Source organism: Lepisosteus platostomus, chromosome 1, assembly GCF_059453375.1.
Source record: "Lepisosteus platostomus isolate fLepPlt1 chromosome 1, fLepPlt1.hap1, whole genome shotgun sequence".
Taxonomy (NCBI): Eukaryota; Metazoa; Chordata; class Actinopteri; order Semionotiformes; family Lepisosteidae; genus Lepisosteus; species Lepisosteus platostomus.
In genome coordinates this window covers 16,785,127-16,800,213 of record NC_142611.1, presented here as the reverse complement: position 1 = coordinate 16,800,213, position 15,087 = coordinate 16,785,127, and the positions used below count along the sequence as shown (strand labels likewise).

The 15,087-nt window shown below is 36.9% G+C and overlaps 1 protein-coding gene across 1 annotated transcript in view; it reads right to left on the bottom strand.

The window, feature by feature from the left end:
- Nucleotides 1–409: 409 nt before the first annotated feature.
- The window catches only part of LOC148677782 (calcium uniporter regulatory subunit MCUb, mitochondrial-like), a 63,168-nt gene continuing 48,490 nt past the window's right edge, over nt 410–15,087 (bottom strand). The window contains exons 4-8 of the mRNA XM_088626161.1: nt 14,900–15,004; nt 10,677–10,837; nt 3,123–3,326; nt 2,265–2,381; nt 410–583 (exon numbers count right to left, since the gene is read on the bottom strand). Of these exons, the coding sequence (XP_088482287.1) occupies nt 506–583; nt 2,265–2,381; nt 3,123–3,326; nt 10,677–10,837; nt 14,900–15,004 (665 nt within the window). The 3' untranslated portion in view covers nt 410–505. The remainder of the gene's footprint in view (nt 584–2,264; nt 2,382–3,122; nt 3,327–10,676; nt 10,838–14,899; nt 15,005–15,087) is intronic.

Sequence of the window (15,087 nt, the reverse complement as noted above, 5' to 3'; positions counted from 1 at the left end):
TGGTCCCCCAGTTAAGGGTAGGTGTACTGTACCTAATGAACTGGCCACTCAGTGTACTTAATGTATTATATACTGTACTATTACATACTAAATTATTTATCCATCTTTTAACACTTCCATCACATATATAAGAAACTACTGCAATGAAAAAGACATGGCAAAAAGAATAACTAGACCTGGTTTCTTTTAGAAATTGAGATTTACAGGACATAGATGCACAATATTTACTAGAGGTCCATAGTGTCTGGGTTTTTGTTCCACTTAAATTCTTTAGTGACATGACTTTAAAGGTCTTCAGCTTCTGATAATTCATGACACTTAGAACTCTCAAGAACTGTATCCTTTGAATACCCCTGGGTTCATATGATATAGGTTTTGCGCATTAGCGGAAAAAAAGAAATAACAGCCATTTTAAAAGCACTAGGTTTATTTGAAGACTTCACAAAAAGAAAGCTCTAGCTCAGTCCGTGGTATGGTTTATGTGCCTGTCTGAAGAGACTCCTCCTCACTCCCTGGGTTTGATCTGCTCGATGGGCAGCTGCAGCTGAATGGAGTTTCTCAGCCGTCTCAGGTCCTCTTCAACCTGCAGCCGAAAAACACCACACAATAAACCTCAGAGCCCACTCCCAACAGACACAGCAACCAGCAGAGGACTGCTATACTGCACAGGCACTTTCATATAGAGCTTCTTTTATAAATGTTTGTGGTTTAGCCAACTTTAAAGCTTTAACCAGTTATCACTAAGCAACCTGTAGTCTATTTCACTCGTTTGAAATGTTTGCTTCATTTTATTAAAAAAGTACATATATCAATTAAACAACAACTTGCTTTATTAAAATTAAAATAATCATACTTGGATTACAAGTTATATTATATACAGTATATGTTAATATAGTTATGTATTAAAACTATTGCTTTTCTAATATTACAAGACATGATTATTATGAACTTAAATGCATAGATATAATAAGCACAACAAAACATTACTTTCTGAAGTTCATATTAATCATTATTGGATAGAACAGCACAGAATTAACCAAGACAATTGCCTCTTTGCATTAATTTGTGAAAAATTACATGTGAATAAACCTAATTATACATTTCCAATCTTGGAAAAGCCAAAGCTGAAATAACCTTTCTTGCTGCTTGTACTCATTAATATATTATTAACAGAAACTTGTTAATGAGCTGAGTTATCCCTAGAGTCTGAGTAATTCATGGAATTGAATGGCAATCTTAATATTGCAGGAGATTGATATTCAACCAATTCAGTCAAGTTTATATATATATATTATTTACAATGACTGGTCCACTGTTTAAAACAAACCTCAAAAACTTTACTGATTTAACAGGGGAGAGGATATAATAATTCCTACTGTGTTTCAAAGAAAAAGACAGGTTTGAAACCTATACAGACATTGCCCACATTGGACGTAATGGCATCTGCCAGTCTGCACTCCAGAAAGACGTTCTTACTGGTTATTGGGTCACTGGCTACTTAGAAGCAATGTTATGCATTTTATTAAAGTGTACAGTATATGCTCTGCCTTTCCCTCCTCAGGTTCAGCATGCATTTTAATTAATTTGGATGACGCAATAAAAAAACATAAAAGATGAAAGTATAGCCAAGTGGAATTCTAGCAAAAACCCTAAAGGGTAAATAGAAGCTCACTCAGAATAATTACAGTACATGATACTTCATGTTTTCCAAAATATACACCCCTACATTTTTCTATTGCATTTTGTGGTAACTATTGTGATTGCTGATCTTTATAAATATTAGGTCTGTGTTTTCAGTACATTCTTTATTTTAATTTTGAGGAGTTTGCATATCAGCATGGGATTCACTAAACGGCATGTTTAATCACTGGATAGTCAGGCAAGTATCACAAACTCTCTCTATATAACACTGATAAAGTTGATAAAGCTGGTACAAGCCACAAGACAATGGGATTGATGAGTTCATTTAACTCCATTTAGCAGAATTATGCATATAGTTTCTAATTTTTCTAGGACACCTCATTTATTAAAATAAGATTTAATATGATACTTTTCATGTCAATCTGAGTTGAATATCCATCCACATCTGATTTAAAAAGTACAGTTCTTTTCCAATAGATTTCATTATGGTATCCCAAAAGATATTCTTTTCAGATTTTCAGATCCTAATACAACATCTGAGGGACAGTACAAGTGTAGGAGTGAGAAGAGGAGTACAGTACTGTTGCAGAGTGCTTTTTATCTTTGATGAAATGATACAGTACCAAAGCCAATTCTTCTTTTAATTTGTTGTACTTCTGCACATCAAATCGTTGCCTCTTGGATACTTTGTAGAGATCATGGAGAAACTGCCTGTCTTTCATGTCAGGATACACATAGTCCTGTTGACAAAAGAAAACAGAAAATCCTTATTGTCTCTGTAAAATAATTCAGTCAAATGCAGTGGTTAACCTGCAGCTACTGTATATCCAGGTTGAATATTCTTCTCTTGATATGAAATTCTAAAGCCAACACCTAAACCCGTTTGGTTACGAATAATATCATTTTAATGCTTGGGAGAAAATCTATTTCTGGGATGCTTTTTTACCAGGATTTTTACAACCCCAGGGTGTAACATTGTTCTTCAGTTTTGCAAGCAGTTTATGTGTGAATCATTTAAAAAAATACATTTTTAAGTCTTCCTGTAGCTGGGATTTATACATCTCAAATTTAAGAATATTTTAAAGTTACAAATATTTCCGTCAGTAGAGCTGACATCTTTGTCCAAAGAATGTGCGTTGTTATTGCGTTTGACTGACGCAATAACAGTATCTGAGCAGTACATGTAGTCTCGGTGCATGTTTTTAGCTGTAAATAAAGAGCACCTATTGTCTTAATAACTGGGCTGATCTGACCAGAGTCTACAATATATGATTTTGACAATATCAGCCTGCCTAGATGCAGTATACAGTATGGGTTCCCACAAACAGCTAGGGTACTTATGAATGTACTTCGGGTATTGCACCAACAGAACTGTTGAATACTGGAAAGAATAACCATAGTTGTATGGGCTATTTCCCTATGAGGTTACAGCACATGGCACATTAGAGTTTACATTGCTGGAGAGAAAGGAGTTCCTTTACCTGCTTTGTCAGGATGAAGTAGGCCAGGGCTCCCATGCTAGTGGAATATGTGATGAAGTAAGTGACGGGCTCCATGATGTCCCAAGAGTACACCCACCATGTGAGCCAGGCCAGAGCGCCCCCCTGGGCTGACAGCAGGGCTATTCCAACCCACATCAGCGTGCTTGACCTGAACTCTGCTTTCCTCACTACCTGGGACTTCACCTGCATTGAAGAAATGGACATGCCCATGGGTAACTGGAGATATTTTTGTCACCTCAACATAAAGTTTCAGGCACGTGCCTTTGTCTTTGTTTTCATTCAAACATGCTTTCTTTGTTGAGTACTTCATTATTTGAAAGGTTTTGTGTAACCCATCTTGGCTTACAGTTTCGAACCTGCACATAAGGAAGAAAGAGGAAGTGTGGGCAGGCTCCTCTGACCCACCCTACCTTTGAGCCCCTTGTTTTCTAACACCTCATAGGCACCAGAAATCTGTACTAGAGGTTCAGCTCTGACTAAAGAAGAAGGTCATCTCCCACCAACCACAGAGCATGTCTTTAAGCACCTGGGAGTGTCTGTCACCAGAGTCATGAGAGCCCTGGCTGAGCAATTCTACCCTATCTTTGGCCACGGTCTATCACATGGGTAATGCTAGTCATCCTAATCGGGCGGTGCAGTGGCTCTGTGGCTAAGAATCTGTGGCTGGAAGGTTGCCTGTTTGAATCCCATGGCCGGCAGAGGAATCCTACTCTGTTGGGCCCCTGAGCAAGGCCCTCAATCCCAACAGCTGACCCTGCACTCTGACCCCAAGCTTCTCTCCCTGTCTTGTGTCTCATGGAGAGCAAGTTGGGGCATGAGAAAAGACAAATCCCCAAAACAAGAAAATTGTATATGGCCAATAAAAGTGATCTTATCTTATCCATCTTATCAAAGCCGGTCACATACAGTACTAGTGACATGACCAAGGCTGGAATACACAATTATAGAGCTCAAGCTATAGCTGAACAAGTAGCTTTACCGGCTGAGCCACACAGTAAACTTTAATTCATTTTTTGTATGGGTAAAAACATTAAAAGAATTAATGTTCCTGTTGTATGCTGCACAATTAATAAACACATGTATGAGGCCTTGCAGCCATCTCTAAGAATTTTACAGTATCGCCTTTCATCATCATAATTCTTCAAATTTCACAATGTACACATACCTTTAATATTCAGTACATTTATAGTACATAAAACAGGTACAGAGGTCCGATACCGGTTTAAAGATTTTATGCCAGCCGTGTTTATATTAGAAATCTAAATATGCTAGTGTCAATGAGTTATCTGCACAATACATTTCTGAAGATAATGTTTATTTTTTCATAATACTTTTGTGATGGTGAAGCTGTCCATAGGGTTAATATCTCTGATGATTTTGATTACTGGAATCAATAGCCTTCTCTGCTTTATTCTAAAAAAGATTTAGTTCTTTTAGTTTGTCACAGTAGGATTTTCCACTGAGCCTAGAAGTAAATGTGCCTGGACAGATTCCAGAGCAACAATATCTTATTTGTAGTAAGGTAATCAATACCATACACAACATGTTAAATAAGGTTTTAATAAAGCATTTTGCAATTTTACCACCACATCACTTGAAATAGTTTTTAGGCTTTCAACTACCTTTGTATAGTTTAACATTCTCTTTGACTTTTTATTGCTTCCTCTCATTACAATGTATTTATTTATATTTAGATCCATCAAAATAAACCTAAGTCTTCTTCATGGGCAGCCTTTCTCAAAAATGTTCCTAAAATATTAATATACCATATCATCATACAGTATACAGATGCAGCCATTCAAAGTTCGCGGTACAAACCCATACCACACGCAACTACGCGTGGGCCACCGTGCCGTACCACGGTATGTGATTGACTGGCCAAAATGACCGACAGGGACACTCGTGGTGCATTGGTCAGTAGTGAAAAGATTTAGTCATTTAATCTCTTTACTGTACACATTTAAATCCGCTTAGTATTGAATATTTATATGGAATTTTACAACTAAAGGGAAATTTTAGTAGCTGAGCATAAAAAGAATAGGAGCATAACGCATCTAAAGGTCATAAATGATATTAATTTAGGAACATAAACATATTATGTAAACTGTATATTGCTGGTCTTGGTAGTTTTAAGAAAAAATACACACCAGTATTCAATTTCTCCCTAAACATTTTAAGCATCAAAGTCTTACATGTGGTTATTTTGGAAACCTTTTAACGTGCTCCTTCTGACCATATTACTGTACGTTTATACAGTATACTTTGTGAACAGTGATCGTTTTAACCTTTTCTGTGAATACGCTCGCTATCGGAGTAAACAAAAACATACTTTTAGAATTGGATTAATAGGGAATATAATATGGATTCGATAGATTCAAATGAACATTTCTTTGAAAAACTAAAATAGCAAATATTATGGACACTATATTTATATTTCTAAATATCACAACATGTTCGAAGCTAAGTCATTTATTAATAACAAAGAATTATTTCAAACTGCTACCGATATTACTGACAAATATTATCAACACTATATTGAATTTGTTGGTCTTTCTAAATATCACAAAACATTCAAAGTTAAGTGATTACAATTTTCCATGAATATTTGTGCTCGTTATCACAGTAAAAGAAACTCATACTTTTCAGAATGTAATTATTATTTTGGAAACGTTTTTACGTGCTCCTTCTGACCATATTGTTTATATACTTTGTGAGAAAAGTGATATTTTAACCTTTTCTGCTAATATGTTCGCTATCGGAGTAAACAAAAGCATACTTTTAGAATTTGATTAATAGGGAATATAATATGGAATCGCATTATCTAAAGAGCATGCTTGCCAGAGCGGTGACTTCACCGCATTTCCCTCTGAATAGCTACTAAATAGGCAGTGAAAACATTTGTCTGTCTGTCCGTGGGGGGAAGGGGGACTGTCTTTCATTGGAATGTACTGTATGCCTTTTCTACTCTGAGAATGTAGGGGGAAGGAAAAGTGCCTGTGGTCTTTTCACTGATAAACTTGTGTTAAAAAAAAACTACAGAATGCTTAAGAGTTGTTAAACCGTTTTTTATTTATTTTTCGGCTAGAGCAACTCACAATTCACACTCAACCACATCACAGATCACAGATCAGTCCCAGTGTATGAGATATTGCTGTTTGATCTATGCTTGATCTTTGATCTGAGCTTTAATAGAGTGCTTTTCTCTATTAATATAACTATCGATCGGTATTAAATGCAACTTTTTTTGTATAGATTTATTTATTTATTTATATCTAAAATGTATTTAAAAATAAAAAACGATTACAATTGGCATGCCTGTAGCTTTTTCATGAAACCTCCTAGAGTTACAAAAAGATTTGTGACTGTTTTCACAGTCTTCACTATGTCGTTTTTAAGCCATTTAAAAAAAAATGCTTTTCTGTTTTAATTAATCCAAACATTTCTGGCTCCAGTATGCCAAACAACATGGTCTTTAACATCATCCCTGAAGGAACTGTATCTGAGATATGTTTTTAACTGCACTGCATTGGGGAGAATCAGTATACCTTCTGGGAAATATATTTTTCCTGCATCAAAGTTTATCTCGTTTAAAGCGCTGCACACACAAAGACACACAAAGACACACACAGACACACACAGACACACACAGACACACACAGACACACACAGACACACACAGACACACACAGACACACACAGACACACACCAGGGCCAGTTTTCCCATAAGCCAATTAACCTACCAGTATGTTTTGGAGTGTGAGAAGGAATCATATCACAAATAAGGAGAAAAACCACAGAACCCAGAAAGAACATGCACACTCCACACACACAGGATGGCAGGAATTGAACCTAGGGCCCCAGTGCTGCAAGATAGCAATGCTAACCATTTCACCACCATTAGAAATGGATGGATCTCTTATCTTTCTAGTTCAGAGGTTTGAGTACATAATTTAATTATGAAAGCCACTGAGACATCTGGTACTACTGTTGTATTTATGAAAAAAAACGTACAAAAAGCATACCAACAACTGTGCCATCCTATTCCTTAGTTAATATATTTTATTTTTATAAACAGTTAACATTGTTAGCAAAATATTTTGAATGATATTTTCCCCTATTTTTTCTTTAGTTGTGTACTTAACTTATTTTCTGATAGTCAGATTTAAGATGTGGGGAAAAGTGCAACAATTTATTACAATGCTAAATTTAATATTATTGATTACTAATAGTTTCTGCCTAACTTTCTTAATTAGATGTATTTAAAACAATGAACTAAGTGTAACAGCATTCAGAAATACAATCGAGAATAGTTTTGTGGTGTATGTATAGAATAAACTTTTCTAAAATGTATAACAAAATTAAAGACGATTAAAATCTGTAATCTTTCCACCTGGAATGTCATTAGAAAGTACAATAAGTTCCTGTTTGGTCTAACAATGGTATCAAAACCGAAAGGTGAGAAACCTGTGCTTAATGAAAACCAAGGGACTTGGAAGTCAAAGAAAATGAGTTGCGTTTTTTTTTATTTTAAACACTAAGTTATGAATGCAGACGCAATTGGTGCTTTACGGCCATTGTGCAATACTGAGCTCCACGCTTCCTCCCTCTCTCGGTGCCGCCTCCCCCTCTGACACAGCGCAGTGGGCGGCACGCTGTTTTCAGAGCCTCTGATTGGGGAAAAAAACCTGCTGATCTGTTCTACATACCAGGAATACAACAGAATAAGATTTTTTCTATTCGAAACGTGTTGTTTTTATTAAATTCGTGTATTTTAAACATTTAATTAAGAAGTAAAAACCTTTCAGCATACACAGAGATTCTAAGCCGATCACGAGAAAGAAAAATCACCCTTTTTCGCGCATAAAAAGTGGTTATTAACTATCGAAACCCATTTTTATAGCTTTTAAAGTCGTGCAATGTCTAAGCAGGAATACATCATTATATCTCATTCTGGATTTATTTTTTAAGAATTAAAAAACGTTTGCCCAGCCTAATTTTAAAAGACCTCTACTTGTGAAACTTTTCACAGCCTGTACATAAAACTATATGGAACAAGTAATAGGTTTATTCCATGCTGAAAAAAAGAAGAAAGAAAACACACGTTTTCTTTCTTCTCCTTCTCTTCTTCTTTTTTTCAGCATGGAATAAACCTATTTATTGTTCCTTTACAGCCTACACATGCTGACGCAGCTACCCACCTGAACTACTACATAAAACTATATACACAATACTGCTGACAGCAGGAAAATTCCTATTCTTTAATCAGCAGCTTATTAACAACAGCACCCATAGTGTTCAAATCGATTTTTTTACACAGAAGACTGACACAGCTCTGCGTTGTGAATCTGTTTTTCTAAGAAAACATTTGACAGTCTGTCCGTAGGGGGAAGGTGGACTGTCTCTCACTGGACTTGCCCTACTCTACTTTGAAAATGAAGAAGCTGAGAAAATACCTGTGAAACCGGTTTGTTTACAAACAATGTAGACACAGAGACTCAGACTTTGTGGAGAGAGAGAGAGAGCGCGCCCCAGCCAGGCGCTCCTTGGCCGCATTGCCAGGCAAATACGAACATTAATGTAGGGCTTTCGGGCTGATCCAGGTTTGCGCCCTACACCCGGCGGTACCGCTGTCACTTAAGCCATCACGCCACCGATGCAGTCACGTGACAAGCACTGAAACAGCAATACACATACAGTATCAATGGAAAGTCTTATACTACTGTTTGTGCAACAGTACATGAATAAAATTACATCATTATTAATTTATTTAGATACTCGATTCCATATTATATTCTCTATTAATCCAATTCTAAAAGTATGCTTTTGTTTACTCCAATAACGAGCGTATTCGCAGAAATGGTTAAAATGATCAATTTTCACAATGTATATAAACGTACAGTAATATGGTCAGAAGGAGCACGTAAAAACGTTTCTGAAATAACCACATTTAAGACTTTGATGCTTAAAATGTTTAGGTAGAAATGGAATACTGGTGTGTATTTTTTCTTTAAACTACCTAGACCAGCCATATACAGTACAGTTTACGTAATATGTTTATGTTCTTAAATTAATATCATTTATGAGCATGTGAAAGGCATGGTGAATCAGAGATTCTCAAGACTTACTTTGTATGATTGGAAACGAATATGTGAACGGATCAACGAAATGCTGTGGTGTTACTTTTTGTCAATGAAAAAATAAAGTATTTTCGTTTATAAAGACGATTACAAAGAATGTATTACAAAGAAAGTATTAAAGCTGTAATACTTTGAGTTTACAGCTTGTCCAAGGTCATTCATTATTAATACTATTAGAAATATCTTCGATAAAGACTTTGATGCATAAAACATTTCTGCATAATTAAAATATTAAGGTGCTAGGTTGTGTACTTTTGTCCAACTGAGCAATCTTGCTTTCATAAAATATACCAACTTTTTAATGTATAATAATTAACATTCTCTAATACACAGTTTAAATTTAAAAGTCTAACGAGTAAACAACTTAAATTATTAATTGAATAAAGATTGTCCCTCAACAGTGATCGGGATTCGAAACGGGGCGTTTTCTGGTGACAGCTCAAATGCTGTACATGAGAGGTTAAGCTTTATTATGCTGTACATGAGAGGTTAAGCTTTATTATCTCCACCTGGTGGTTTTACAAGGTGCTTCCGGATACCATTAATATAAACTCATTTGAATATGGCAAAGCACGGTATGACATGACGCGTTTGGATGCAACATGCCCAACCCTTTGTATTGCAGCGTACCCCGCTCCTTTTGAATGGCTGCATCTGCATGCTCCTTTTGTTTGTACTACTACAACCTATCTATATTCCTTTCCCCCCCAATGATGTTCAAATTTGATCATTTTCTCATGATTTGATGCAATATATGGTGTGTATACTGTATAAGAAGAGTACATTCAGTAGGTGTCAATCCTGACTATGTACCGTGTGTTATGGTAAAATATTTGTTAACAGTACATTTAATTGTAGCTTGTAGTAAATACAGGGGCAAGGTCAGATGGAAAATCAGAAATGTCTGCCACTGCACAAACAGATGCTTTAATAAGGGTATAATTAAAACTGTAAACTTTTTTAAGCAAAGAGGGTTATTTTTGTTTACTGTCTCCGTTTCCTCTGCCTGTGAGTGAGATGTATGAATATGGGTGTGTTTTTGTTTTAATATTCACAAAAATATCTATGTATGTCATTCATCGGTGGAAGGGGAGTGAACATGTTTGCAAAGCACAGAGTATAAAACATACTAAAATACATTATGCATTTCATACTTTACCGCTAGTAAAACACGCATGCTGTCTAATTTTAACTGCGCATTTCGCTCTGTAAAAAATAAAAGACAAAGGCTGTATAGACACCTCAAAAAATAAAACATACTGTGCTATTAATTAAAGTCTACTTTTACCACCCTGTACCTTGTCTATTCTGTTCCCACTGCAGCCTTTCCCCACAGCAGAAATTTGTTTTTTTTATTTTTTGCTAAAACATGTCAGGCAGAAGCAGTCAGTGTACCTTCTCCAGAGGAGCGAGCTCTTCTTTCAGTCCATCCAGTTTTTCCAGAAGCTCCTTCTCCTTCAGCAGGTGGTGTTCCGAGAGGTGAAGGGCAATGTGAAGCCTGTGGACAAGGGTCTTCATATCCTCTAGCTGTGTCAGCTGCTCACTGGATACCTTTCCTGCACAGCAAAACACATTGTCCCATATTAGCAGGACACTTGCAAAGCTATTCAGCTGCACAACAGGCTTTCCAATTTCTGTATGTGACTATAATAATAATAATAAATCCTTTCACTTATATAGTGGTTTTCTGGACACTCCATTCAAAGCTCTTAGTTATGGGGATTCCCCTCCACCACCACCAATGTGCAGCACCCATCTGGATGATGCAATGGCAGCCATAGTGGGCCAGAACACTTACCACACATCAGCTATTAGTGAGGAGGAGAACAGAGTGATGCAGCCAGTTCATAAATGGGGATTATAAGGAGGCTGTGACTGCTAAAAGCCACTGGGAAATTTGGTAATGACACCATAACACCCCTTTTCTTGTCAAAAACGTCCAGGGATTTTTAATGACCACAGAGAGTCAGGACCTCAGTTTTATGTCTCATCTGAAGGACGGTGCCTTTTTAGAGAATAGTTTCCCTGTCATTATACTGGGGCATTAGGACACACAGACTGCAGAATGAGCACCTCCTACAGTCCCCACTAACACCTCTTCCACCAGCAATCTTAGCTTTCCCAGGAGGTCTCCCATGCAGGTATTATCCAGGCCTCTACATCTGCTGCTCTACAGTGGGTTGCCAGTTGTGAGTTGCAGGGTGATATATCCAGCAGCTATATATCTATATACTGTATATGTATACAGTGCCTTGCGAAAGTATTCGGCCCCCTTGAACTTTTCAACCTTTTGCCACATTTCAGGCTTCAAACATAAAGATATAAATTTTTTATTTTATGTGAAGAATCACCAACAAGTGGGACACAATTGTGAAGTGGAACGAAATCTATTGGATTTTTGAAACTTTTTTTACTAATAAAAAAATGAAAAGTGGGGCGTGCAAAATTATTCGGCCCCTTTACTTTCAGTGCAGCAAACTCACTCCAGAAGTTCAGCGAGGATCTCTGAATGATCCAATGTTGTCCTAAATGACTGATGGTGATAAATAGAATCCACCTGTGTGTAATCAAGTCTCTGTATAAATGCACCTGCTCTGTGATAGTCTCAAGGTTCTGTTGAAAGCGCAGAGAGCATCATGAAGACCAAGGAACACACCAGGCAGGTCCGTAATACTGTTGTGGAGAAGTTTAAAGCCGGATTTGGATACAAAAAGATTTCCCAAGCTTCAAACATCCCAAGGAGCACTGTGCAAGCGATCATCTTGAAATGGAAGGAGTATCAGACCACTGCAAATCTACCAAGACCTGGCCGTCCCTCTAAACTTTCAGCTCAGACAAGGAGAAGACTGATCAGAGATGCAGCCAAGAGGCCCATGATCACTCTGGATGAACTGCAGAGAACTACAGCTGAGGTGGGAGAGTCTGTCCATAGGACAACAATCAGTCTTACACTGCACAAATCTGGCCTTTATGGAAGAGTGGCAAGAAGAAAGCCATTTCTCAAAGATATCCATAAAAAGTCTCGTCTAAAGTTTGCCACAAGCCACCTGGGAGATACCCCAAACATGTGGAAGAAGGTGCTCTGGTCAGATGAAACCAAAATCGAACTTTTTGGCCACAATGCAAAACGATATGTTTGGCGTAAAAGCAACACAGCTCATCACCCTCAACACACCATCCCCACTGTCAAACATGGTGGTGGCAGCATCATGGTTTGGGCCTGCTTTTCTTCAGCAGGGACAGGGAAGATGGTTAAAATTGAGGGGAAGATGGATGCAGCCAAATACAGGACCATTCTGGATGAAAACCTGTTGGAGTCTGCAAAAGACCTGAAACTGGGACGGAGATTTATCTTCCAACAAGACAATGATCCCAAACATACAGCAAAATCTACAAAGGAATGGTTCACAAATAAACGTATCCAGGTGTTTGAATGGCCAAGTCAAAGTCCAGACCTGAATCCAATCGAGAATCTGTGGAAAGAGCTGAAAACTGCCGTTCACAAACGCTCTCCATCCAACCTCACTGAGCTCGAGCTGTTTTGCAAGGAAGAATGGGCAAGAATTTCAGTCTCTCGATGTGCAAAACTGATAGAGACATACCCCAATCGACTTGCAGCTGTAATCGCAGCAAAAGGTGGCTCTACAAAGTATTAACGCAAGGGGGCCGAATAATTTTGCACGCCCCACTTTTCATTTTTTTATTAGTTAAAAAAGTTTCAAAAATCCAATAGATTTCGTTCCACTTCACAATTGTGTCCCACTTGTTGGTGATTCTTCACATAAAATAAAAAAATTATATCTTTATGTTTGAAGCCTGAAATGTGGCAAAAGGTTGAAAAGTTCAAGGGGGCCGAATACTTTCGCAAGGCACTGTATATATCTATATACAGGTACATATACATACATATGTAAATATATGTATATATTAAATAAAGCTATATATAACTATGGTTTTATATGTAAATATAGGAAGAATACAAAGGTTTTATATAAGTAAAATCACTATTGTATGTATGTTTTAGAAGAATGTTATACATATTTTGGATAGTAATTAAATGTTTTGTTCTCATTTTGACATAATTATCCTTCATTGCTGACCAGAATACATTGTCTATATATAATCAGGAAAGAAAAAGAACCCTTGGACTACACTGATGGACGTTAGCGAGTGTAATACAATCTACCAATTAAGCACAACAGCCAGAGTCTAAATGTCGGCTAAATGTGACCAAGGAGTCCAAGCTGGAGTGTCTGATCACTGCAGTGATCCACTTGTAGAGATTTACGGACAGCAAAATGCTACATTGATCTAATTCCGGGACCTCAAGTACTGTCCTTCCTGTGGGCTCATTCTGACAAGACTACATTCCAGCACGACACCACACACTGCTCATGCAAAAGTGAGATTCTGGAGATGACAAACTTGAATCCTTTTAAACACCTGTGAGATGAGCAAGGATGGTGTATCACATCTAGGACTCAAGAGACCAGACACATGTTTGTCCACACCATTTAAGAGGAAAGGTACAGAGTCTCAGGAGACTGCATTTGCAGCTGGCAGCAAAGCATGTATTAAAGATTTACAATATACAGCTTGTATTGCTTATGTTTCAGATATACAGTATACACACAGCACTAGTATATTACTTTCACAGTTGATTAATGCTGGGGATTACAATTTATCATAATTAATATATATGCTTATAAAGCAACATTTGCCTTATTATACCTTTGTGTCGATTATTAGCGATACATTGCTTAGTATATTATCAATTTAAAAAATGGAATGGAGATTAATAAGCACTTTTAGCACAACAGCAATATGCTTTATTTGACTGTATGCCACTGTTCTGTAATAAAACGCTGTGAGCATTTGTAAGCTTTTGGTCTTTATTACACTGTACGTCTACCAATTCAGTGTTTTGGCAGGAAGATTTGTGGAGGGTGCAGCTCGGTGGGGGGTCATGGGGGAAATTTTCATGCTAGGAAAATGTTATGTTTTCAGAATAAAGAAGCACCAAAATATGTTGTGGGTAAGTGAAATTAGTTTTTCAAATGATGAGGCACATATAATGTGTAATAGCTTTGTAAGTTTAACTTAAAGTACATTTTTTATAAATATACTGCATGTCACTTGAGGTTCCTCACAGGAAAATGAATCATCCCTGTTCACCACTGTTACTAACTTTTTTTATCCAGTTCACATCCAGTAATTCAAAATGGAAAGGTCTTTCTTTACCAGGGAAAAATTACAACAACAAGAAAAAATAAATGGTTTCTAGAAGTTATAAAAGTGAATACAAGGCAGGAAAAGCAATAATGTAGCTTTATCTCAATCCATTCCTCCCAAATATTGAAAACGTATAGAGGGGGTCTTTGAACTGAAACCTGAAGACACATTACAGCAGTCAGAATCCAAATAGTGTTCTACACTGAACGAATGTAGTCTTATCAGACTGTTCCCAGCAATTGGGACTTTACCAGATATACTAAAAGAAAATATAAAAAAAAAAAAAAATTCCCAACTAAGAGGTAGGCAGCATTCATAAAAACATTGAATTTGAGTACATCTATGACGGAAAATAGCTAGATTAAATTAATAAATAATTGTTTTACCTATGTTTGATGAATGCACATCGTAGGTGACATCATTGATAAGGAGCTGGAAGTCTTTGCTTAGGAGATTCTCAATAGACGTAGAAGAGGAAATCTTCATTCCGTCTGTGGACAATAATAGAATTGGTTATTACTGTTCAGTTTAGGGCTTATCATCCTGATTAGATACATTTCACCTCTAGGCTTGA